At 34.6% G+C, this 26,523-nt stretch overlaps 2 protein-coding genes and 1 long non-coding RNA gene across 3 annotated transcripts; 1 reads left to right on the top strand and 2 right to left on the bottom strand.

Moving 5' to 3' along the window:
• Positions 1–9: 9 nt before the first annotated feature.
• Positions 10–1,033, bottom strand: LOC122134678. The gene is made up of 3 exons (XR_006153024.1): positions 1,009–1,033; positions 861–905; positions 10–301 (listed from the first exon to the last, which is right to left on the bottom strand). It is a non-coding gene; the product is annotated as an uncharacterized LOC122134678 (long non-coding RNA).
• A 375-nt stretch (positions 1,034–1,408) lies between these two features.
• Positions 1,409–7,296, bottom strand: htr3b (5-hydroxytryptamine (serotonin) receptor 3B). The gene is made up of 8 exons (XM_042711461.1): positions 7,051–7,296; positions 6,807–6,851; positions 6,210–6,319; positions 5,931–6,100; positions 5,573–5,730; positions 3,604–3,814; positions 3,277–3,493; positions 1,409–2,012 (listed from the first exon to the last, which is right to left on the bottom strand). The coding sequence occupies exons 1-8, from the start codon at positions 7,294–7,296 to the stop codon at positions 1,754–1,756; spliced, it is 1,416 nt and encodes a 471-aa protein (XP_042567395.1). The 3' UTR covers positions 1,409–1,753.
• Positions 7,297–8,597: 1,301 nt separating this feature from the next.
• Positions 8,598–25,482, top strand: usp28 (ubiquitin specific peptidase 28). Its single transcript, XM_042710873.1, is given in 26 exon segments — positions 8,598–8,724; positions 9,889–9,963; positions 10,224–10,347; positions 10,499–10,586; positions 11,643–11,805; positions 13,066–13,152; positions 13,406–13,543; positions 13,692–13,762; positions 14,511–14,584; positions 14,660–14,808; positions 15,148–15,275; positions 15,581–15,676; positions 15,790–15,945; positions 16,050–16,264; positions 17,558–17,628; positions 17,738–17,966; positions 19,003–19,284; positions 19,370–19,506; positions 22,312–22,542; positions 22,634–22,729; positions 22,882–23,094; positions 23,184–23,237; positions 23,769–23,848; positions 23,941–24,064; positions 24,537–24,732; positions 24,831–25,482. Coding segments are annotated over 26 exon segments (3,498 nt in total). The 5' UTR covers positions 8,598–8,676; the 3' UTR covers positions 25,004–25,482.
• Positions 25,483–26,523: the final 1,041 nt, after the last annotated feature.

Here is a 26,523-nt window from a genome sequence, read left to right as displayed (position 1 = left end):
AGGGAGCAAGCAGGCAAAAGATTCAAATTCATATTAAACAAATCAACAAAAATCTGGTGAATATCCATAATGGTGCAATCTTCTATAAAGATGATAAAGGACAGGCTACTGCTGTGAAGAGCATACTGAAATAGTTCAAAATAGTTCTATAATTAACGTTTCAACTATCTCATTATGTCAGTTCTACTCACAATTAATTGATAAGAATATCTGGAACCCAGATGTTGGCAGTGGGAACGGAAATCTGTTTAACATCATCAAATTCTTCGGGATCCCACGCAAGGAACTCATCTGTCCATTGCTTGTGAGGTGAGAGAAATGTCGAGTACAAAAAATACACACTGTAAAAAAAACTATCAAGTCTCATTAGCCTTTAGTACGGCAAGTAACTGTTCTAGTTTAAATCGGAGACTTAAGAACAAACGAATTTCTTCAGGAAGCGGACTAACGTACACTTGTCATGCTCATGTTTTTGATTCACTAAAGATCCTGCTCATAACCCTTATGAAAATTAACCATGGTTTTACTATGGATAAAACCAAAAAAACATGGTTACTATAGTTAAACCATGGTAACCAAAAATTAACCATGGTTTTGCTATATTAACCATAGTTTAACCGTGGTATTTGTAGTAAATCTGTGGTTATACAAATGGTAGTCAACACGCCAAAAAACCATGGGTTACTACAGTTTTACTATAATAAAACCATGGTTATTTTTCGTAAGGGAAGAGTCATTTGTTCGGGAATCGGATCATTGTCGTGCTGTACTTTCAGAAGCAGTGTAGTGGTGAATTTTAGTACGTTAAACACTATATTAAACATAATATTAAATTAATCTTGTATTTTCCACCAGCATACCTGTCTGTACCACACATATGTTGTCAAGACCTGGTTCTTCTCATCCTGTGTGGCACAGAAATACGTACAAAAGTATGAATGCAAAAAAAGTCTTAATCAACAGACAGTTAGTTTACATATTTAATAGACTTTTGAGACCTCTACCCACCACATTAAGAATCGCATAAACCAATGAAATGAAAATAAAAGAGGATTTTTAACAGTTTTATTTATTCAGGACATATATACTTTATGTATGCATGTGTGTGTGTATGTATATATATATATATATATATATATATATATATATATATATATATATATATATATATATATATATGAACATCATGAACATACGGCATTAAATAATAGATACAATTGCCATACAGAGTATTAACATAAAAAGCGATTTCTCTGTTTATGAATGGGGGGTTATTTTAGTGAGACAGCCCCTTATCATCACGTGCAACAATTAAAACAAAACATTTGAGTGTTATTAGTGAAAAGAAAGAGAAGCATAGAAGAGAAAGATAATATACAAACACAAATTTGTATGTTAATTTGTTGTTCTTTATTCTATGCCAGACAATCACTTACAACACAAAGACAACTTGCTAGCAGCTTGTCATTTTGATTATTACATTACTGAAAGAAAGTTTAACCATGTTTTACAATAAAGGACTCCACCTTTTTAGGCAAACTGGGCTCATTTTATATTATAGAGTCAATCTACAGAGGAAAATCTGAATTAATGTTAATAGGAGGTATCAAATTAATTATACTTTAGTTAAACTTTAAAACTGAAACTGCAGTTGTGAAATCTGTTACTTTGTTGTAACTTTCTCCATCCCCTCTACCTCCATTTTTGTCTTTCTTTTCTCATTACACCTCTTTTTCCCTCCTTTTCAGGACTTTCAGGCAGAGCTCCAGTCACCCCAGTGCAGCAGCAGAGTCATGAGATAGATGAACACAAGTAACAGGTACACGCTGAAGAGGAGCTTGTCCACTTTCAGGCACAGTTCAACCCAGTAAGACTGTGAACTGCCCTCATTGTCCTCCTCCTGAAGGTACAGTCTGAGAGACACCACCTCTTGCAGGATCTTCTCCAGTGGAGAGTCATTGTTTGAGACTTCTGTCAGGGAGAACAGGTCTGGCTCTGGAGAGAGATCAAACACAGGACACAAATATTAAAAGAGTAGTTCACATTAAAATTAAAATTTGCTGAAAATGTACTTACCCTCATGCCATGTAGATATAGATGAATTTGTCTCTTCATTAGAACAGATTGGAGAAATTTAGCATTATATCACTTGCTCACCAATGGATTCTCTGCAGTGAATGGGTGCCGTCACAATGATAGTCCAAACAGATGATAAAAACATCACAATAATCCACAAGTAATTCCCACAACATTAAGGCATTCCAACTTTAAATCATCACTTCTGGCCAAAATACAAGCCCATTATCCAATGCTTCCTCCAGTGAAAAAGTCCATCCCTTGTTGTCTTCTCACATCAAAATCCACTGACATACAGTATTTGTATAGAACTGTTTTTGTTTGTAAACAGTTCTTGATCTGTGCATAGTTCTTTCCTGATTCACACAAGACAACCTTTTTCCTGGAATTGGAAAACATGTGAATTGAATAAAAAAATAATTTGTTTATTATAAACATGCAGCTCATTTTGATTACTTGTGATTTATTTTGGTTTTATCAGCTGTTTGGATTCTTATTCTGACGGCACCCATTCACTATAGAGGATGCATTGGTCAAGTGCCATAATGCTAAATTTCTCCAAATCTGTTCAGATGAAGAAACAAACTCATCTACATGAGTTCATTTTCAGCAAATTTTCATGCTTTGGTGAACTAGTCCTTTAAGCCATTTAGAAGCATGTGTATGTGACAGTTATAGTTATACTACTGTAAATTTGATAAAACAGGTAGGAATATTATCTTAAAGCTTCCACAAAACACAAAATTGTCACGCCTCTCAAAGATTCTAATTGATCAAAAGATTTGTACAATGTTGCTCTTGGCATCAAAACATTCGCAATTTTTTAATGCACTTTATGTTCACTATATATGCTTTGTGATACTTTAGTTACTGCTGTGTTTCTATTTGGATTACACTGTTTGTGTCAAATGTCTTCAGAACTTACTGAATGCATGACGGAGCATCACTTTAGCAGAACATTTTGCAATCCCCTGTGAAATCAATGGATTTACCGCAGAATGCAGCGATTGATCAATCAGAATCAAGCACTCCTGAGAGCCATTTAATAATTAATGATATCCTGAAATTAACAATAATTTAAAGTTCAAAGTTTGTCCGTAACATAAATGAATGAATGTTGTAAAAACATTGTTCCTAACTAATTTCAAAGTATAGAACCTGATTGTAAACGGGTTCTATGATAAACGGATAATATTTTCTCTCCTACCTCCGGACTGCTCCATATCATCCAGTGTCTTCATTGATGTGAAAGCTCTCTCAATAAAGCTCTGATCCATTGAGCTGTATTTGTCTAGTAAGCAGGCAAATATGGACATCTCCTTGACTTCTTTCTCACTATAATGCAAAAGCTTCACTACGAATATGGACATTGCCAAACTCAGCACCAGCAGCGCCATGCAGACAGCAAAGAAGACACCTGTGGCAAAAAGAGCAGACATTATTGTTAGTAAGGTGAGGTTGCTGTTTGTCAAGAGTGTTGTTAATAGGTGAACATTGCAATTAGGAAGAGCTCTGGCTGTACTATACCAATGAGGGGTGTTTTAATAGCGGTAGCAGGGATTTCATCCATCAGATTGACTCTGATTACAGTGTAGCCCAAGAGAATGCTGGTCTTGAAAGTGATGCGAGTGCCACTGTTTGGAGGCAGATAGAAGCTGGTGACATCCACCACCATGAGGAAGATGCTCGGTATGAGCAGACTTACCACGTACAGCAGGGGGCGCCTGCGGATCAGCACTTCAGAGAGAGACAGAAAGGCTGGAATTGAATGCTCTCTCTCTGGGTGATATTAATTCCATTACTTGCCCTCAGAGAAATGTGCTCAGGGAGCAGTCTGAAATGGCTGTGTCTAAAGGGAAATTACATAACAAGCTTACGCCTTCTCCCCATTTCCTGGATTTGCTAAATCAGTCCAATTTCTCATTCTAGAACTGAAACTGTTTTCCCACACCTCGGCTCCCCCTGAAAACCCAGATTTTCTTGAGTGTCCTGATCAACCTCACTGCCACGGAGCTTTTTCCACTCGCTGCCCCTCATCTGGATCAGGACCATCCATTTCACTTTCCTTATTTAAGGCTGCTTAAGCTTTCACAGTACAACAAAGAGCAATTTCATACTGACTTAAACATGTTCCCCACCCATTTGGCCAATGAGTAAAAATACAAATATGGATCCCTAAATGGCTTCGGCAATGAGCCGCAGAGCAAAGGTAATCAAAGTACACAACCGTTTCCATGGTGTGCGCATCTTAGTGGAACAGGGTGGATTGCCCACGAGCTTTGAGCTATTGGCCCATTCCTCCCACTGAACACGATGCTCATTGATCAAATGCCAGAAAGACAGTCTCATTATCATCATCCTTTCTGTGTGCTGTCTGCCGCTAAGCCTCATCTATTAGCTTTAGTGTGACTCCACTAACAGCCACGCAAAGGTTGGAGAAGGGTTGTGACACATGTCAGACTACCGTCAATACTCTAGCATGTCTAGCCTATTGTTACGTGCCTAATGTCTCAGTCAGAGTCCAAAATGGACATTCAGTCAAAATTTGGCAATGGTGAGTAAAGTATAAGTAAGTGTTGATTTAATGAAAAAAGTTTTTAATTTAAAATGAAAAGAACATTCAATTGAATTAAAAAATAAACAACAATATAATATAAAATAATATGAATCATTTTGATTTTTTTTTTTTTTTTTGTAAATAATAGATTTTTAATTACATTACATTTGATTTTGTGACCCAAGACGGTGGGATCCAGCATCCCCACATACATCCCTGCAGAGGACAAACAGTTTGGAGAATGGCTGGATGGATTGCAATTGATTTTAAAGTCACAATATGAAGGAAGTAGCAACAAATATTTTCTTCCATATTGGGACATACAGTAAAACAGATCATTGAAAAAGAAAAAATATATATTTGGCAGGGATTTGGTTCCGTCCATCGGTTGTAGAGTGTATGGTAGGTATTTTTTTTTTCTTCTGTTTTGTAGAGTGTATGGGGGCAGATCTCACTGTAAGCTTGCAGATGATTGTAAGAAAGGGATGCAGTTTTAAGCAAACTAAAGAGAGGTCAGTTGTGTTGCTGTCTATTTTAGCTCTATTTCATCAAAAATAGCCTATTTTGTTTCAAAGAACAAAGGTCACGGGTGTGGAATGATGAGGGTCATAATTAAATACAAACTTTTTATCGCACATTATCCCTAGAAGGTGTTTTATAAAGTCATGTAAATATAAACTATATTATCGCACAGGTCTACAGTATTTATAAAGTCAAATCAGTAAGTCCAACTTTAACTGCATTCTTAGATTTTTGATTGTAATCGCAGAATGTAAACTACATTATCACCCATCTTTAATCTAAATGTGACTGCAAGGCTTTGAAATACTTTGTTTTGTGAAACGCACAATCGAATAAACTGAAATTGAAAACTTGAAACCTAAAGTTGCCACTGAATGTAATTTGTACTTATTGAATAAGTTCAGTATTAATCCTCACATTAAACTGAATCTGTGCATAGTCTCTATCCTCTTGCTCCAGTGTGCAGTAGTGAGAAGGGACAGACAGCAGCTCCCATTCACCATCATTCATGAAGTCTTTCGTATCATTAGCGATTTCCTCAGCAGGCCTCCACAGAGCTAAATCCACTTCATTCACTGCCAGAGAAACACATCAGCGGTTCATTGTGTTATTGTACAATTATGTGTTTATGTTGGCAGAGTATTGTGAAAATATGTCAGCTTTTAAAAGATTCTAACCAGGGCTGATCAAAAACACTCAGTAATCACAGCAACTCTCGTTATATGGAGGCCAGCTTGTGTACAAAGCACACACTGTGTACGAGTGAGTAATTTACCTGAGTGAAGCCAGCTGCGAAAGGTCAGAGTGCAGTTCTGCTTGTCAAAGGGAAAGGCATAAATCTCCAGGTGACAGGCTGAGACCACATGGATGGGTTTGTAGTTTTTTACTGTTCCTGTGCAGTTGACATAAACATATGGGATGACTGGGGATTTGCCAACATCGACGCTGGAGAGATAGGAAGACGTATGATGCACTGAAAGTATTACACAAAATCCATTTACAGAACACTTTAGGGGATTGTGATTTGGGTTGTGGTGATGGATGGTGTGATTAATATTTAATTATGATGACATCAGGCACCCAGATGGCATCCGAGGACAGCGATATTTCAGTGATTCCATCAAACTCTTCAGGATCCCAAACAAGAAACTCATCGTTCCATATCTGAAACATTAGAGTAATGTGGTTTACTGTTACCATCTAGCAGGTCCCATGAGAAAGATTCATATCTCTCAAATATCAGATTCCATGCATTTCAAAATCGGATTATTGTGTATGTGTTTCTTTGCTGGATCGGTCTTGTAAAGATAAAATTAAATGTGTTTTATAAAACCTGCTCATTCATGGTATTCGTCTTTTATAGAAATAGCTGTTTGTAAGACATGCTGTTTATGTGGGCACCCAGCTATGTATATATTGTGTAAAACTTATATACTGGTCCCCTGAAAATATTCAGAATTAAATATTCAGGTAAAAGTCAAAGGACAGAAGCTTTGAATTCAAGGGGTTACAGTGCAAAAAATGTTTTTATTGTGTAAAACTTATATATTGTTTGACTAATCTGAATAAAGTATGTCAGGCTTATGCAACTATGCTGTTGTATTTAATTATGAATCGCTACCACTAATTAGACAAATTAATTGATACCAACTTGGCGATACCAAATGCTGGTGGTCACTTTCTGAGTCTTTCCATCCTGTGAAAAGACATGCACAAAATTATTTTACTTTATTGACACACTTTAACAACTGTACAATACATTTATTTAGTAAACAACTTCTGTTAACATTCCTATGCATTGCATATAAAATAGCTTGGCATGAAAATGGTTCAATGTATATTGTATAAAAAATAACAAGTACAAGTAATCTCTCTGAAGGTTGAAATGTGCTTACCACATCTAAGACAGATTGGATTATGAGGTCAATGTAAACAGTAGTTGGTTTGGTCCAGTTCTGGACAGGCCGAATTCCACAGTTGTATTTGCAAAGCAGTAACTTGGTGAGTTGGTTAAGAGCAGAGCTCTTAGGTTTCTCTGGGACTAACTCAGCCTGTGGAATAACTGTACAGAAATGTTTATCAGTGCAGACCTTGCTGGACTTGGTTAAATTAGAATTATCCGTACGGTTCGCCAATCTCATTCATACAGTATTACATTCACAGTAAATGTCTTTCACTGAAAGATGACTTTTTAAATAGCCTTAAAATGTTTCTAATTTTGTTCCATTTTTTGAACATTACATTTTGAATAATGCAAACAGCAAATTAAAATTTATGCAACTATATTGAATGTTAAAATTTTTTTAATATAGATAGAAGTTAAAGCTTTTGGCTTTAATTAAATTATTGTATATAGTTGGTGGAGTGGAAACAAGATGAAGATTTGGAATTAAACTGCAAATGTAATCAAATCAGTTTGCACCGCCTTTGTCCCAGCTTTTAAAATGTTACACTATCACGAAGAGTGTTTTATTCCTGTAAAATGCTATGGAGCATCAGAACGGTTGTTGTACACGACTGCAACAAATGCACAGCGGCAACTTGCTCACCACTCTAGCAAATTGATTTTCCATTATGATGGTAAGAAGATCTGGGTTTAATGAATATGATGTGTACTCTGACTCATCAATTCATGGCCCCTAAGCAAAGTATACTGGAGCATTATAGGTTATGAAACACATACATAATCATAATTATTCAATAATCTATTATGAGTAAAATCTTCTAAAAATTTATATAATCATAATTATTCAATAATCTATTATGAGTAAAATCTTCTAAAAATTTATATTTTATTTCTTATTTGTGGTAAATGTGCTGCTAAGGACATTCTTTATAATTAACATTCATTTTTGACACTAGCAAATAACAGTAAAAACCTGTGATGTGATTTAGAAATAATAGAATTTACAAGTTTAAAGGTAATGTCTTAGATTTTGTTTTATTAAATTAACATTCTGTCAGATGCAGTAGGCGTTCATGTCGTTTTATTAGTGTTGAGAAGTTATGTATTTATACCATAGTTGTTAGTTTTTTTACGGGTCTAAAGTTTATCTTCCGTTTACAATTGCCTATAGTGCAAGTTCGTCTTCAAAATTAAGCAAAAATTAATCATAACTAAGGAGAATCCACATTTAAGTACCGCAATTACCAAATTAAGTGAGGATGTCTTTGAAAAAGCTTTGATCTCATGGTTAAATGATATTTTGTTATTTGGTGATATTTTTTTTTGTGGTATAATTTTTGTGGTTTTATTTTTATCGTTTTATTTTTATTTATTTTAGTTTAATCTACATTACCTCTAAATGATATTTTACCATTTTTATGATTTTCGGGACTCGTATCCTTTGATGTTTCTTGACTGTTTACCAAGCGCGCGCACGACTTTTCCCAGCACGCGCTTGTGTGTGTGTGTGTGTGTGTTTAGTGAGCGCTTTTGGGGGGATGTGGTGTTGTTCACACTCTGGAGTCAGGGCGAAGCAATCTGGAGAAATATAAAAAAAGAAGAAGAAGTCATTGCCATGAGAGTTGAACAGGATTTTGAACATGGGGAAACGTCTGAAAACTCGGTGAGTGTGTTGTGTTTTAAAGAAAATGTATTCTAATTAAAAATGGTAACACGGTTTGTGTTAATGAGATCTAGACACAGCAGTTGCTGTCACCGTTTTATTTGTTTTATTTGCTTTGTTTGTTGGTTTTTGTAGACTGATTATATTTGAGCAAACTTGTAATATTTAATTCAACAAATATGTTTATAGAATCTTAAACATATACTAATTTCTGTCCTAATTTGGAACCCATCTATTGAAACCCATTAGAACCCATTCTCATTAAAAGATTCTCATTGAAAAGTTCTGACAAGCATTACACAAAATTCAACCCTCAAATATCCTGTCCGAAATCCAGTTTGCACTTGTCAAGTTGTGCACTTGTTTGATTTTTAGATGCTTTCAAATTATGATCCCCATAGGAATCTTGTACAGAAATTATTATTTGATAGGTTTTGGATTTTTTTATTATTATTTTTAAATTTAGTTTTTTTAAAATGTTTTATTTTCTTTTATTTGTATTTTTTCTTTAAGTTTTTTTGTTTTAAATTTTTATTGTTATTTTATTTTTGAAATCTAGGAATTAGTGACTTTTCTTGTGTTTGCTTGTGTCACTATCTGTGTCGAAGGCCCAAAATAGAGCTCTGAGTGCCGCTCACAGGCCTCCAGCTCACCATATATGTCTTCTGCTCCCAGCCGAGGGTGTCTGGCTGCTTCCACAGCCATGCTGACATTCCCACCTGCTGTTAGAATTGCTTTATATAGTTCTGTTGCTCCTGCATCTATTATCTGAGCCACAGTCTTTTTTTAATGTTTACATGCCACATGTTAAAGCCTATTTTCAGGCATAATGTACTTGAAAAAAATTTTTCCTGCATCTATTATCTGAGCCAAGTTCTTTTTTTTATTTTCTGTTGATCAGGCCAGCTATAGACTCCTCCGGCCTATGCTCATTTGACACCTGAGTCAGAAATGTGGTTATGCTGGGTGATAAATCCAATTGCAAATTGCGTCTCATATCATATTCTTGTTTTGATCAGTTCACACCTGCTCTTTTTTTTTTCTGGAACGGATCCTGTTATTGAGTGGTTAATTGCTCAAGTGGGTCTTGTTATCACAAACAGAAGTATTCTCAATATGCCTGTGGCAAAGCATTTGAATTGTATGTTTGCTTGTATTTTTCAGAGCCGAATGCTGCTTAACCAGCTCAGAGAGATAACTGGCATTCAGGATCCGCAGGTTCTCCAGAGCGCCCTGAAAGTATGTTTAGTACAGCAGCACTTATTCCATGTGTTTATAACACGAGTAGCAGATGTAATGATACTAACATGGCTATTAATAGAAAGACAAATGTTTGTAAATATGTAAATCATACCATGTGCGAGAGTTTCACTTGCGTTCAGCGGTGAGGGATGGGTAACCTAGATGTGGTACTAAAACATAGCAAAACACACGGCCTGAACTCATGTTCTTTCGTATTTCAGTAGTGATGACTAATTGTGAGAGAACTGTTTATCTAGGCTAGTCAGGGTGATATCAGCCATGCCATTGGGATACTGACCACTCAGCCCCCAGAAGAGGAGCACATGCCCGAAGAAACAACTAAAGCCAATAATGAGAGGAACACCTCCAGTACACAGAACGGTGGGTTGAAACGACACTATTAATATCAGATGACTTCAAGTCAGCACATTTTCTAAAGATTAAATTATTTTTATAGCAGTGTGACAGATTGCAGTGTCATGATGTTTATTTTATGCTCATGTAGTTCTTTTGTAACTGGACTTGTTATTAGGTGCTGCTAAAGATGATCTGCAGACCGCCATTGAGCTTAGTCTTCAGGAGTCACAGCAGGCTGAAGCGGAGCGGAGAGAGCTGCACAGGTTCATTACCTGTTTTTACACTTTCCTTCATAACTCATTGACTACTACAAATGTACAAGTCATCTGCTTTTGGCATGAGAAATATTTTCATGTGCCAGAAGTACATGACCTTTCCAAAATTTGGGGCCAGTGAGATTTTTTTTATATATATAATGATAGTAGTTTCTTTAGTACCTGAAGGATCATGTGACTCTGAAGAATTGAGGAATGGCTGCTTAAAAATTCAGCTTTGCCATCACAGGAATAAATCACGTTGTAAAATATATTAAAATAGAAAATAATTGTATTTTGTTTATATTTTTGATTAAATAAATGGCAAATAAATGAGATCTCTTTCAGAAGCTTAAAAAATCTTAACAAACCCAAACCTTTGAATGGTAGTGTACATGTCACTGGCTTTTGGTTCAAGTAACTATAAATAATCTACTTGTAATGAAAAAGACTATATCATATTATAATACTTCTAAGACAGTAATAATTGTAACAGTGGTTGGGGGCAATTGTGATAATTATAAGAACACACTAAGTCTCAAATAATATTATTGCTTTAAATATTATTGCTTTAATATTTAGTGATGTTAATCAATGGTTTTCGCTGTTCTGTAGTACTGTATTAACTGTAAGAAATAATGTTTTAAGCATCTAAAATACGTTAAATTCTCTTTACTAAAATATACTGATCAGCCAAGTTTAACCATTATTTGTTTCAATGGTTTAAGAGTACCTGTTCTGTCAAAAAATGACATTTTAATGTCATGCTACAATTAATTTTAGTGTTACAGCTGCCTCCAAAATCATGTTAACATTTAAACTACAACCTGGTTATCAAGGGCATCAAAACAGGATAATTTTTTGTCACCCCCATACATCATTTTTTTACCACATGCTGAGCAAGTCTCATCACTATAACCTGAGTGTGAATGAAACAGTTTAGGGTGTTATAGTTGCCCTCTTCTCCCCTGCTACAGTGGTTTTGTGTGAATTCAGAAATCATGGGTAGCAGTAACTATCAGACTGTGGTCTTTACTGTCTTACCTACTCCTGTTTTTACTCTAGGGCTCTCGAGGTTAGTGCAGAAGAGAATGCGGCCTGCGTGAAAAGAAAGAGGTGTGAGGGGTCTGGAGAGAGCTGCAGCCCTGCTGACTGGATCCGACAGGAGGACTGTCCTGTGGGCATCCGTAATGTGGGAAATACCTGCTGGTTCAGTGCTGTCATTCAGGTGTGGGGAGTTTTAATGACAAATTTTGCTTTGAGATGATGAATACTCAATATTATCAGTAAATTTGAATTATCCTGCTGGTTTGTGCATTTTGGTAAACTTCACTTTTTAGAATGAGTTTCATATTGCTTATGAAAATTGTGTTGTGAAAGGTATTTGTGAGTTCTAGACTTTTTAATTTTATATAATGATTTAACCGATTCGTTAAACAAAAGGACTGCATTAAGTGCTCTCTTCTAACCTGTTACTATTTGATCTGGCCATACTGTGTAAATTAAATAAGTGATGTTCCTAATGACTGGTGAATAGATAAAATCAGGTTTAGCATCTGTTTTATATATTTTTCCTGACTACAGATGTGTCTCAGAGCTGTAATTTTATTATATCCATTCCAGACTGAATTTAGCGAGGCTTCTCAGATGTCTGTGTTGAAATATAAGCCTTCACTGATATTGATAGATGTCTGAGCTAATTAAATAGAGCATTGGTTTGATGATAAAGAGAGGCATGAACTCATGGAGTGAGTTTATGTCTTATAGATATGTAACAAACAATCTTTTGTTAATTCATAATGCAGTTAAATGATGTCGTTTGAAAACAATCCCAGCATGAATACTAATTTTCCACAAAAATATTAAGCAGCACAACTGTTTTCAGCATTGATAATAATGTTCTTGAGCACCAAATCAGCATATTAGAATGATTTCTTAAGGATCATGTGATACCGAAAATTCAGCTTTGCCGTCTTAGAAATAAATCATATTATATATTCTGATTTGTAATAGTATTTCACAATATTACTGTTTTTACCTGTATTTTTGATCAACTTGGTGAGCATAAGAGTAAAAGTATGTTTTAGCATTTTTTTGTGCTTAAAACATTGCATGTTGATTTAGACCAACATGAGCAGATATTGTGTCGATTGCAAATCTGTTGTTGTTTTGTTTGTTTTTTTAGTTAATGTGGTGTTTTTTTTTTTTTTATGGCAGATGTTATTAAATATTTTTTTTGTTAGCTTTGTAAATTGTTGATAGTATCACATTCATACAATAGCTTAAAACCTGGTACATGAAACACATCAAGGGCAGTACTCAGCCAAAATGCACCCTGACATCAAAAGACGTAACGAAACATGAAAACAAAATCAGCAACAACTGTGTCAATAAAACTGGTCAAATAGTGTGACTATAATTGTTCATGGCCTAATGCATGCTAGAAGAGGGCAAATTGGACTAAAAAATGAAATTCTCTTGTGTTTAGTCTCTGTTCCATCTGCCGGTGTTCCGTAGACTGGTGCTCAATTACTGCCTGTCTGAGCGTGTGCTGGAGAAATGCACGAGTCATTCAGTGAGTATTCTGCCAGATGAGTGTCATTTAGTCTTGGTGTTGTATTAAAGTGTTGTATTAATTGTCATTTATATATTTTTATATATGTTAAAATTTCAGCAAATTTCCATTTTTGATGCTTCAAAGATTTTTTGGATAACTGTTCCTTTAAATTAAAATACTTGATGCCAGTATTGCTCAGCTTTATAAGTAGATCTACTGTACACAAATATGTGAATGATTCCACTTTGCGCTGACAAGATTTCTGTTGCAGGAGAAAAGAAACATTGCCTTCATGCAGGAGTTGCGTTGCCTGTTTGCTCTGATGGTGGGCTCAAACCGTAGGTTTGTAGACCCCTCTGCAGCAGTCGAGCTTCTCAGGGATGCATTTAGAACCAGTGAAGCACAACAGGTACAGTTGCAAATGACGGGCTAATAAAAGGTGTCTTGAAATGTTTGCCATTCACAGTACTTTATTAATCTACATTAGAGCTTCTTCTAAACAGACACTGTGTTGTATTATTGGAAAACTGTGTTTATTTTAAGCTCACTTATTCTAGTTTTTGGGTGTATTTGAATTCAAGTTGATTTTGTTTGTCTGGGTTGAGTTCCAGCTGGCTGCTAATGGAAAGTAAGTTTATAAATTCAAAATAATAATAGCGTTTGTTGAAGTGAGCATGACTTAATTTTGATGCTTCAAAGATTGTTTTTGTTTTGTTTTTTTGATCGGTTTTTAAAGAAATGTTTTGTTTTTATGTTAATTGGGTTTGTTTTATTTATGGTATTGAAATTTATATTATTTATTTTAATTAAAGTTGTATAAAATATAATGTAATATAATAACATTTGATAACTGTAATATTTTCTAGTGTCTTTTTCACTGCATCCTTAATCCATTCCACAGTTTCATAAAGGCAAGAAACACATTGAAGCAATTCTTCATAAACTGTTTTAAAATTAACTTTACTTACTAAGAAATGTGATTCATATTTTTGATGGGTGGAACATTTAAAAAAAATCATTTTTTGAGGGTAGATCTACAGAGCACATATCCACCACAGGGTGCATCATGATAGGAAATGATTTTAAAATGTATTTAATGATTTTTAAGATGTATTTAAATTTTTAATGGTTTTTTTATGGTTTATTTTATTTCATTCTTATATGCATCATGTGCTTGCAACATGAAGAAAATGTGTTTGTTACCCCAAGGCAACATCTTGCTGTGGAGGGTTAATTAATAAATGGTAATGAGTGTAGCATTTGTTAAAGAATCATTAGTAATTACCCTATGGTATATTTGGTTTATTTTGTTGTTGATGTGATTTTTATTTTTTTTTTTTGTCAAAATAATAAATGGTGGCTGTTGTTTTTTTTAGTACAGAGGATAAACAAAACAACCCCATGGTCCAGCTGTTTTATGGCACATTTGTGGCTGAGAGACTTCATGAAGGTAAGAGAGTGATATTTCTTCTGTAATTATTCTGTTTATCACAGTCCTTGATGATATTTGTGTAATTGTGTGCAGGAAAGATTATGTCCAACATTGAGCAATTTGGACAATACCCTCTCCAAGTGAATGGCTTCGATGATTTAGATGAATGTTTGGAGGGTGCCATGGTTGAAGGAGAGATTGAGTCACTTCATTCAGATCAGACAATGTCCTCTGGCCAGGAGGTGAGTTTTCTACTTTAATGACATACAATTATATGAACTGCTGTCATTTGTTCTGATGTTTACATTGCATTTACATTTATGCATTTGGCAGACACTTTTATCCAAATAGACTTTGCATTCAAAGCATTTTCTTGCCGTGGGAATCTAACCAATGGCCTTGGTGTTGCTAGAACCGTGCTCTACTGTTTGAGCTAAGGGAGATTCAAACATATCAAGATATCATTATGAAAAAGAATAAGGATATTATATGTTGAAATATGCCCATGTTCTTTTTATAAATTTTTAATAATATATATATTTATAATTAATTAAAAGGATGTGGGTTTTTATTGTTTGCAGAGGTGGTTTTCTAAGCTGCCACCAGTGCTGACATTTGAGTTATCCAGATTTGAGTTCAATCAGTCTTTAGGGCGACCAGAAAAAATACACAAAAAACTGGAGTTCCCCCAAGTGATCTATATGGACAGGTGAGAAATGTCATTACTACAGGTTTTATTTATTTATTTACTTGTTTGTAGATTTATTTGTCTATTTATAGATTTATTCATTAATTTATAAATTTATTTATAATGATAAATATGTGTTTTTATTGATTGATTTGTTTGTTTGTAGATTTATTTATTTATTATTTATTAATTATGAATATTTTTGTATAAATATGTAATTTATTTATATAATTATATATTTAGTTACATATTTATTTATTTGTTCATTTTGTTTCTTAAAAGCATAAAAAGCAATGATAAATGGCAATTTACTTTTATGTGAGCAGATACCTCCACAAAAATGTTGATCAGACCCATGGTAGGAGAGGGGAAGTCAAGAGACTCAAGGACCAGTTAACAGTTCTACAGCAGAAACTTGAGGGGTACGTTTAAAAGCCAAACAGAGACTAAATCCTGGTCAAGTAATCTTTTAAAATTGTTATTTGTGTGTGTGTTTTTTTTAAATATTAAAAAAAAATTATTTTGTTCTTTAAAGATATAAAAACTATGGCTCAGGGCCAACCAAATACCCTCTGGCAGACATGTTGCAGTATGTGCTGGAGTATGCCACCACGAAACCCACAAACGTGTCTCCAGCCTCAGTACCTGTGAACCCTGCCGCACACACAGAACCCAGCTCAGGTGACAGCAGGCAAGTCATATTCATCAGCTGCGTGACAAATTGTGCCTATCATTTTTTGTTAGTTTTCTCTTCCGTGTTTGTCCCACTCTAAATGTTTAATTTCTTTGCTGTAGTCAAACAGAACCAGATGATGCAGGCTCATCAGATGGCTCGGGCTGTCCGCAGACAGCTACACAGAGAACTCACATACACAAGCCTTTTACTCAGTGCAGATCCCCCATAGAGGTGCCACTGCAACCAGCCCCCCACAGCGTGACCGAGGAAGAGCTGTACTTCGTCAGGAGCTGCTTACAGCGCTGGAGAGCAGAAGTTGAGAACACCGTAAACGGTAGATCCTTCACTGAGTGAATGTTGTTTTTCTACAAGCTTGAATCAGTGTTTTTTAGTGAACACATACACTCTGCTTCAAAACCTGGTGAGATTTAGACAGCATTTGAAGGAATCATAGGCACACTCTAGATGCAAAAACTGTCCTTAAAGATAATGCAGTGCAAATATGAATATGGCGACTTGCCTCCTATGTAGTAAGCAATATGTAAAATGTGTAGCGTTCAAAAAGTTAGGGTCAATAATTTTTTTTACATTTTTTTTAAGGAATGCTTTTATTAGCAAGGATACATTACATTGATTAAAAAGTGATAGTAAAGACTTTGATAATGTTACAAAATGTTTCCATTCCAAATAAATGCTTTTCATTGATCAAAGAATCCTAAAAAAGAATTCCACACAAAGCAGCACAACTATTTTCAACACTGATAATAAGAATAATAGTAATCAAAGTTTCAGCATATTTCAGCATATTAGAATGATTTCTGAAGGATCAAGTGACACTGAAGACTGGAGTAATGGCTGATGAAAATTCAGTTGTGCCATCACAGGAATAAATTACATTTCAAAATATATTAAAATAGAAAACAGCTATTTTAAATTGGTTAAAAGAAATTGTACAATATTTTTGATCAAATAAATATAGTCTTTGTGAGTACTTTTTTCAAAAACATTAAAATTCATACAGACACAAAACTTTTTTTTATGTTTTTTTGTGAAATAGTTAGATTTTTACATTAAACAGTAGCCAATAAATACCTGGAAGTCCTGCTACTGCACACATACCATAGTTAATAACAGAATATACTTTTCTTATAAATTCTTCATCAAATGCAAAATCAAATCTGTGAGAATATAAATTCAAGATGTTCAAGATAATTGAAAAATTATATGTATTTAAGTAATTAACAGAAAATTCAATAAGCACTTAAAAGCAATGATATAAATGCTTTAAAAAACGATTTTACCCAAAATTGAGAACTACGTGCCATGTTTATTTCTGGTTTCATAATGTTTTGTCGCCTGTATTGAAATCAATTTTGAGTCAGATCTTCTGTGCACTTTGCATGCTGAGTGCTATTTGTTTGGCACGCAGAGTTCTTGTTGCCACAGAAGACAGCTGTCTATGTAGGCAGCGAGGCAGCTCACTAGGTTTTGTATCCAATGTACATTTTAATTTTCTGTTCTAAAGGCCATCGTTATTCACAAGCAGTTATCCTAATGCGTTTGTGACTGTATCAGGATCCTGGACTCAGGCGTAGCATATTGATCTGTGTTCCTTCTCTGTGTGCAGAGCTGAAAGCCAGCATTGACAAGGTCAGCCAGGCCCTGGAGGGCATGTACTCAGATAACAGTCTGTGTCAGGTAAAGTCTATATCCTGAACACTCATTGGTACTTTTATATTGACTGAGCCCTTTCAAGAAATTAGCATGACACCTCAATGTACTTTGTCTTCTTATTTGATGCTTCCAGGTGCCCTATAGGCTGCACGCTGTGCTCGTCCATGAAGGACAGGCCTCCGCTGGCCATTACTGGGCATACATCTATGATCATGCTAATAAACGCTGGCTGAAGTACAACGATGTAATGGTGACAGAGTCAACCTGGGAGGAGCTGGTTCGAGACTCATACGGTGGCATGACCAACGCCAGCGCATACTGCCTCATGTACATCAGTGACAAGCTGCCATACCTCATAGCAGGTACTTTCCCCTTGTGCTTCTCAGATTACGCATCTGCTCTCAGATTTTGCTGAAGGAGCCAAGCAAATCACACACTTGATTTAAGGCTTTGGCTTTAGCTCTGATTTCTTTCATAAATTAATGCTGATAGCTTTGATGGTATGCTTTATCATTTTTGGGGAAATATGAGAGTCTCTGCCAAGACGTGAACATCAAATACTCTTAATGCTTTTTATTTTGATTAGCTTTCCTAATATTTTCTGTAAAAATAAATTATTATGAATATGTCTATGTCACAGGGGTCGACATTGAATGCATTATGTAAATGTTATACAATAAAAAAGTAATTTTTAACCACTGTCACCGCCGTTCAAGGTAGGTATTCTATCTATGTCTGTCAAACAAAATGATGGTGCAAACTGACTTTCTGTCCTTTTTTTTTTTTTTTTTGAATAAATTACTTCTAATGCACTGTTTATCATTGGGGGGGGGGGGGGTGACAGAAAGCATTTTGTATCAGGTGGTATGAATAGGTGTTATGAAACACTAAATATAACAGTAGAAGACAGTAAAAGATTGAAAATAGAAGAGGAATCTACCCAAGTGTCAAGAAGTCGGACAGTCAACATGTCATAAACATTGACATTAATATACATTTTTTAGGTGTTTTTCTTAAAATAAAGTTTACTTTGGCTCCATGTCACATTAGTTATTACTTATAAGTTGCTGAAACTGGAGATTCACACCAGAGTCAATTTAATGTGCTTCTGCTTTTCAAATAAAATGAAATAATCCACAAATACGATAACAAGTGTTTTCACTTACTGGCTGAATTCAGAGGCGGAATAAACAAAACTCCAATTACAAGTGGCATAAAAACACCTTTAAACTACAGAATTTGCTTCCAACAGTTTAGTAAGCTTTAAAGCTTGACAGGCGAAATGGCCAATAGCAACAGTGCAGTCATTTATCTGTCATAAAGACAATTATTCTATCATCAGGCAACTTTTTGTATTGCTTTACCTATCTGCTACAATAATGTTATGTCACTGAACAGAAGACACAGATGATGAGACAGGGCAGGCTCTGAAAGGAATGGACTCCCTCCCGTCTATCTTGAGGCGTTATGTTCGGGAGGATAACCGCTGGTTCCAGCAGGAGCTGAGAGAATGGGAAGAGCAGTTCTGCCAGGCCCAATGTGAAGAAGTGCACATAGAGAAACCGATCCCAGAAGAGCCACAGAACCCAGAGCAAGAGCCAAAGCCAGAACCAGTCCAAGGACAAACAAATGAAGTGTCCGAAGGACCATCTACAGCAGCTTCTGCGCAGGACAGTGAAGGTCAGAACCTTTTTCTTCAGGTCAGATGTTTTCCATGTATCTATTGCAGGTATACAGTATTTTCAAATGTGCTTTCCCTTCCCAGAGCCCATGGCCAGTTCAACAGCTGTCAGCTCGATATCATCAGAGCCCAGTGAGAATGTGGAAGAGGGAGGTGAGGAGTGTATCCCCAGCAGCCAGACACATGGCCCGCCAGATGAAGAGAAGCCAGATCAGAGTCAGGTGAGAGTGTTAAGGCGTTATTTGAGAGTGGGAAAAATAGGTCCCATATACAGCACTGGAGGCTTCACGTACAGTGCATATGGGTCACAGTTTTCTTCCTCAACATGAACTGCAACAGAGTACCATCACACAAAAACACACAACACTAATGCATTGAACAAAAAGTTAAATGTAAGTTAAATATTGATAAAACTATTTAACTTTCACTTTACAAATAATTGTAACAATATTTTAATAAACTATTTATATTGCCAATGTCTTGTTAAATAGAACATGCAGTTTCACCATAAAATAAATTGTAATTAATACTTTTACTTCATACTATTCACACACTTTGATAAAACATATTTTAGATGTAAAATATACTTCCAAAATCTGCAGTATATTACAGTAAACTTACATGTATTATATTAAAACATCAAATTTTTAATTTTAACTGTATATCATTACTGTATATTTCTATATTATGGTGTATTTTAATGTATTATTTTATGTCATCAAATTTTTAATTTTAACTGTATGTCAAATGATTAATCATGATTTAATCACATCCAAAATAAAAGTTTTGTTTACATAATATATGTATGTGTACAGGGTATATTTATTATGTATATATAAATACACACACATAAATTATATATTTAGAATATTTATATAGTTATATTCTTATATTATTTTATATTATATATAAAATATTTAATATATAAACATAACATATTCTTCTTAAATATATACATGCATGTGTGTGTATTTATATATACATAATAAATATTACACAGTATACACACATATATTATGTAAACAAAACTTTTATTTTGGATGCGATTGTGTTTGTGATTTTAATCATTTTGACAGCCCTATATATATATATATATATATATATATAGTTAAAAGCAAATATTCATTTTACATTATTATAAACAATTAAGTGTATTAGTTTGTATTTTTATACATTTAAACATACTTTTTTTATTCTTTTGATATTTACTTTTATACATTTAAACACTTTTTTTTTGTTTTTTTTTATTTTTTTTGTGATTTTTCATTACAATTATGAATTTTGAGGATTTCAGTATAGAAAAGATGTTTGTTTATATTTTGGCACAGTGTATGGGAATATGGGATTGACATTAGTGGTTAAATCACTACAAACTTGTTTGTTTGTACTTGCTTAATGTTTAATGTTTTATCTGTTGTGTTGTGTTTTGTTGTGTTGTGCAAAAGCTCTGGTATTTTGTAAGAGGATAAGATTTGGAAAGGAGTATGTGGATAAGGTTCATCGGACAGCTGAGAGCCGTCCAACATTCCTCAGTCTTTCTGGTTCATGTTTAATGCGGGGTTCCTGGGGACAATGTGTCAGAGAAGAGCTTTAAATAGAACCTGAGCTCTGTGTTTCCTGCAAGATCAACTGGATTCCTTCCTTTTCGCAGTCATTAAATGATTATGGAGAACATTTTCCTGATTCTTCAATCAACAGGCAATTGTTAAAGTGCCATGTGTTCTTGCTGTCAAGTCTTTAGAGAGTGTAATCTTGGATATTATTGACTCAGTATATGGAGTTTCAATCACCAAGTCCATTCTGTACTTACAACACAGGATTTAATCTTCTGCTGTTCCTCTTTTTGACTCATTGATTTTATTGGTGCTTCTGATTTATGACTGTGCTGTCACTACATGATTTAGTTGCTATGCCTTGTCATAAATGGTAGTGATAGGACCTCTAGTGGTTAGTATCTCATATTGCATTCAAGGATATTTATAAGCAAAATAAGGCAGTTAGCATTACTTGAAGAGAATTTTCTGCAACATACATGTAGTACCACAAACATGAATTGTGAATCTATTTAATACAGTTGCAAATCTATGTTTCAACATAAGGACAACAACGGTGGCCAGATAAATTGCATGCTATCCTTCAAGAATCAGTGTTATTTTAGTATCACTGTTTTTTGTTTTGTTATTTTACAATTTTAAGTTTTATTTTATTAAATTGCTGTTGTAGTTTTTTATTGGTTAGTTTTTATTTTTAATTATTTTTTTTTTTTTTTTTTTTTTTTTATTTTATTTATTTTTAATGGTTTCAGTTTTAGTTTCAGTTATCATAATGACTCTGTAACAGTACCATCGTACAAAAACACACAACACTAACACATTTAACAAACTACTTAAAATATAATCGGGGAGCTTTTGTTTAAGTTTTAGTTTCAGTTATAATTTTGACTATCTACTTAAAATATAATCAGGGAGCTTTTACCGTTTTTTGTAAATGTTTAATATAATATACAAATTAACCATCAAATTTTGTTATTTTAGTACTTGAAATGTTACCTTGGCAACTAGCTGAAATAAAAATACCTGTATTTATTTATTTTGAATATTTTATTTTATTTCAGTTCATGCTTATTTTATTTTTTTTGTGGTAATGACTCTGTCAGGTACACAAAAAAAAAACACATCACTGTTGTATGCACAGAAAGTGGGCAGCACTATTTTTTTAAACATTTAACATTCATCCATGCATTGAAAATTAAAAAGAATTAATGTTACTTTTGTACTAGTAGATGGTTTGAAGCATTAAAAGGAATTAATGTTGTTAAAAACTACTATAAATCTAGTCAGATGATGCTCAGAGATTCTCATTTCCGCTGTTTTTTAAAAACAATTTGGATTTTTTGTGGGGGATCATGTTGTGTTTTAGTTTTTGTTTTTTGTATAAATTTTTGTTATTTGAGTGAACATCTGTATAGACTATAATGAGTGGATAAGATCATTGAAAGTCATTCAACACCCTCTTTCTCCGTGTTTCAGCCTGTGGTGGAGTCAGCCACTACAGACAGATCTGAGTCAGAGGTGGAGGTGGAGGAGCAGGTCATCAGTGATGAGGGAGGACCAGAGGCAGAGCCGGAGGCCTCATCCTCAGAGGAGAACCAGGCCACAGCCGCACGCAGCCAGCCTGAGAATGACGTGTCTGAGGTCGAGATACCCAATGTAGGCAAGATTCTGGTGCGCTCTGATACTGATGGCTACAATGAAGAGGTAAAGGGTTTTTGGTTTGTATGAATTGTATAATTAAGGATGATATTTAATTTAATTTGTTTTGACATTTTTTAAATCTGTAATTGAATAGATGATGCTAACACCAGCCATGCAGGGCGTCATTTTTGGGTTTGATTGGGAAGGAAAGGTATTTGTTTGAGATGGGACTGAAGCAGGACTCATCAAGGTATACATCTTAAAAAAAAACACACCACATGGAGCTACTTCACAGTTCTCATATATTTAGATAATAAATTATTAAATATTAAATTAGTTTACTTGGTACTTTATTTAGCACCCTGTTTATTTCTTTGGAAATCTTTTGGATCTCTTCATCAGGCGTTTCATGAGGAATATTCCAGATTATATGAGCTTTCCCAGGAAGAGACCACACCCCAGCAGGACCCTCGACTCCAGCATGTTCTGGTCTACCTTTTCCAAAACCAGGCGCCTAACCGTGTCATTGAGAGGACATTACTGGAGCAGTTTGCGGATCGTAACCTGAGTTTTGATGATCGGTACAGATTTCCTTTAAATCAGTTACTTAATGCAGTTTTTTTGTACATTTAGTTTTGATTGATTGATTTGATTTATATTGGTTGTTATTTTTTTGTTGTGGTGTTGTTATTATGATGGGGGAGGGATGTTATATAATTCTCATTAAACCAGAAGACATGGACATGGATGAGTACTTGGTAAAACCCATAAGTCTTAAATCTTAAATGTATGATATATGCTGCTGTTTAAACGTTTGGTGTCAGTAAGATTTTTATTTGTTTTTAAGTAGAATAATACTTTTATTCAGCAAGGATGCATTAAATTGATCAAAAGTGACAGTAAAGACATTTATAATGTTACAAAAGATTTATATTTAAAATGAATGCTGTTATAATGAACTGAACCGGAAAGAGAATAATACTTTTATTCAGCATTTTGTTTATTGGGATTATTTCTGAATATTAGTGTGATTTTTGGCAGTGTAATGTTGATTGATGAATATTAATATTGATTGCTGAAAATTCAGCTTTGGATATTAAAATATAAAAGTTATTTTAATTAATAATAATATATATAGTTTGTACTGTATTTTTGATCAAATAAATGCAACCTTGATGAGCATAAGAGACTTCTTTTAAAGATGTTAAAAACTTACCGACCCCAAACTTTTGAACAGTAGTGCATGTATTTGATCATTTCAAACTATATTTTCTTCCCTCTCTTCACAGCAATGGCATGATGACTACAGCATGTTCAAGACTGTATTTGCCTACCTGTTGACAGGTCTCGAGCAGTATCAGAATGGAAAGTATGTAGACTCAGGGACAACAGACATTGCCTTTGCATTGGATTGTATCGGAGAGTTTGTAAGGCTACAATATTTATCTTTTCAATTTGCAGGATAAGAGAAGCTCTGAATTATCTCGCACATGCACACCAGGACAACTCAGTCCTTCTTAGGAAAGGGGAGAGGAAAGGAGTGGACCAGTCACTTATAGCACTTTACAGAAGAAAGTGTTTGAAAGTATGTCCACATTAATAAGTTATCAGTAAGATAAGTTTTTTATGTTTTTGAAAGAAGTCTCTTTCTGCAATTACACCAAAACCGCAATTATTTGAACAAAAATACAATAAAACAGTAATATTGTAAAATATTATTATAATTTAAAATAAAGTTTTTCTGTTTTAATATAAAGTTTTTATTTATTGTGTCTTTGCTTAATAAAAGTATTCATTTCTTTTTTTTCTTTTTTTAATCTTACTGATCCCAAAAATTTGAATTCAAGTATATATAGTTTTGTAAAGACATTAATATATAGGCACATTATATTAATGTTATTTATTAATATATTTTTATATTTATTTTATTTATTAATATTTTTTGTTTCTGTATTACTTTAGATCAAAATTTTTTATGATAATGAGTTTAGTTGACTGGTACAATACATTTTAATTCCATCTGATATTTGGAATTAAATACACCCTACACCCTACAGGAGCTGAATGAGAGCGCAGCCACACTCTTTAAAAGTCAAGATGAAAATGACGTGGCAGATGCGGTGACCATCATGAATGAGTGCATCATCCCTTGCATGCACCTCATGGTCAGAGGCAGCATCAGCCAAGAGGACTTGGATGTCATAGAGCTGATCAGGAGTTGCTGGTGCTCCTATCTGGGGCAGGACATGGATGGTGGGCTCTTTTTCCCCAGATTTCATATATAGACCATTTCAATTAGATTCTTACATGCTCATGTTTTGTTCATGTTTGTCTGTTTTTTGGATAATCAGATTCTGTTCAGGAAAAGCTCAGTGATTTCCTGCCCAGAGTCCTAGACTGTTCTGCAGGAATGGTGGTCCTGAAGGAGCCCCCCAAAGTGAGGAAATCCCCCCACGATCTGTGTAGCCGCCTGACTGCCGTCATGGAGTCCATTCACAGCACCTCAGTTGTTGCTGTGAAGTGAGGCTGGACGCAGCATAATGTGAGGCAAGGCTGAAAAAAAAAGAAAAAGAAAAAAAAAAAACACGGCACAGTCACAAGGTGATCTATCCTCTGCCTCAGGCTGAGCTGGTTTTTATTTTTGCTGCACTATGACGTTTTCTGTCACACTACGGTACACACATTCACTGTGTTCTGAATTACTTCATTCAGAAAGGGAGATTGATTGGCTGCTTTCGATCTTTGTAGATGTTTGATCTCAGAAAAGATCAAATTCATCACATTTTATAAGCCAGGTTTGTGAAGGTGGAGTGAGAGCTTTTACCCTGTTCTAGACAGCGTGAAAATGTAGTATTTTATAGAGATTTGCTGGAGCCACTTTATTTCAGTCTACTCTTAGCTGAAGATCTTTTGTGTATTCTTTCTTTGTACAGTGGTTGTCTGATTTTCCACTCCTTTGTTCTATCCCTCTTGTTTCCTTTCAATAAAAAAAATTATTTCTCACTTTGTCGCCCTGTCCTGGGAGGTCTCTCTTTCTTCTTTTGTATTTTCCCCCCATCTGTTATTATTTTCAGATTTTCTCAACATTATTCTGTTCGGGTTTCCATTTATACTGCAGGTCCATTGATAATAAATAGTCCTTATGTAGGTGAACACACGTATGTCCATTTATTAGTAAGTCTGTGTGGACACTTATTTGTACTTTAATGCCCATGGAGTAGTGTTGACTTATGTCTAACAAGATATGAAAATGTTGAGTAATTCAGATAAAATTAGTGAGACATTTCCTATGCCACAGTGTCAAATTACTAAATGCTTAGTGTTGATTTTTGTTTTTTGAGGTATTATATTTTTGTTAATTTAGAGAATCAGTCATAATCTCCTGAGTTTAATTAGAATTCGAACATAAACATGATTGTGTTGATACAACAAAATGCTGCGCTGCACAGTGGTCTTCTAAGGCTACATGGGAAGTGTATAAGGAAGATAAGATGCATTGGAGCCATCTGGTTAAGTTTCACAAATATGTCATTATACAGTCTCATCAGGATTAGACTCTCCTGTTGCCCTTAAGATACAAAACAGTAAGAAAATACAGAAAATAAAGAGGCTTTTTATATTAGGCGACAGAAATATAAAATAAACCAATTAAATATATTAATAATATAATTCGTCATTAAACTCTAAACTGTTTATGGTTGCCAAAGAAGCATAGGGCATTAATATAGAGCTGCAGCCACAGTTGAGTGTATATTAATGGCTAATCTGTTTTATAATATATATATATATTTTTTTTTTGTCTTGGTAATGCATTTGAAAACAATCAGTGATCTGGATCTGGTAACTGGATACCTTTACAGAGTAGGTGCTCGGTGGTGAGAATGAAGGTGCATAGAGTGAAACCTCAGAGAAACTCCCTCCATCCGCTACTCACACAAGGTAATTGACTAAAGTCATTGTTGCAAAGCTAATTTGCATAAATGCAGTATTACACATGCTAACAGTATGTACACATAATGATACACATAATGCTCTGGTTCACCG

This window comes from Cyprinus carpio, chromosome A21, assembly GCF_018340385.1.
Source record: "Cyprinus carpio isolate SPL01 chromosome A21, ASM1834038v1, whole genome shotgun sequence".
In the NCBI taxonomy this organism is placed as follows: Eukaryota; Metazoa; Chordata; class Actinopteri; order Cypriniformes; family Cyprinidae; genus Cyprinus; species Cyprinus carpio.
This window is presented reverse-complemented; position numbering and strand designations above follow the sequence as displayed.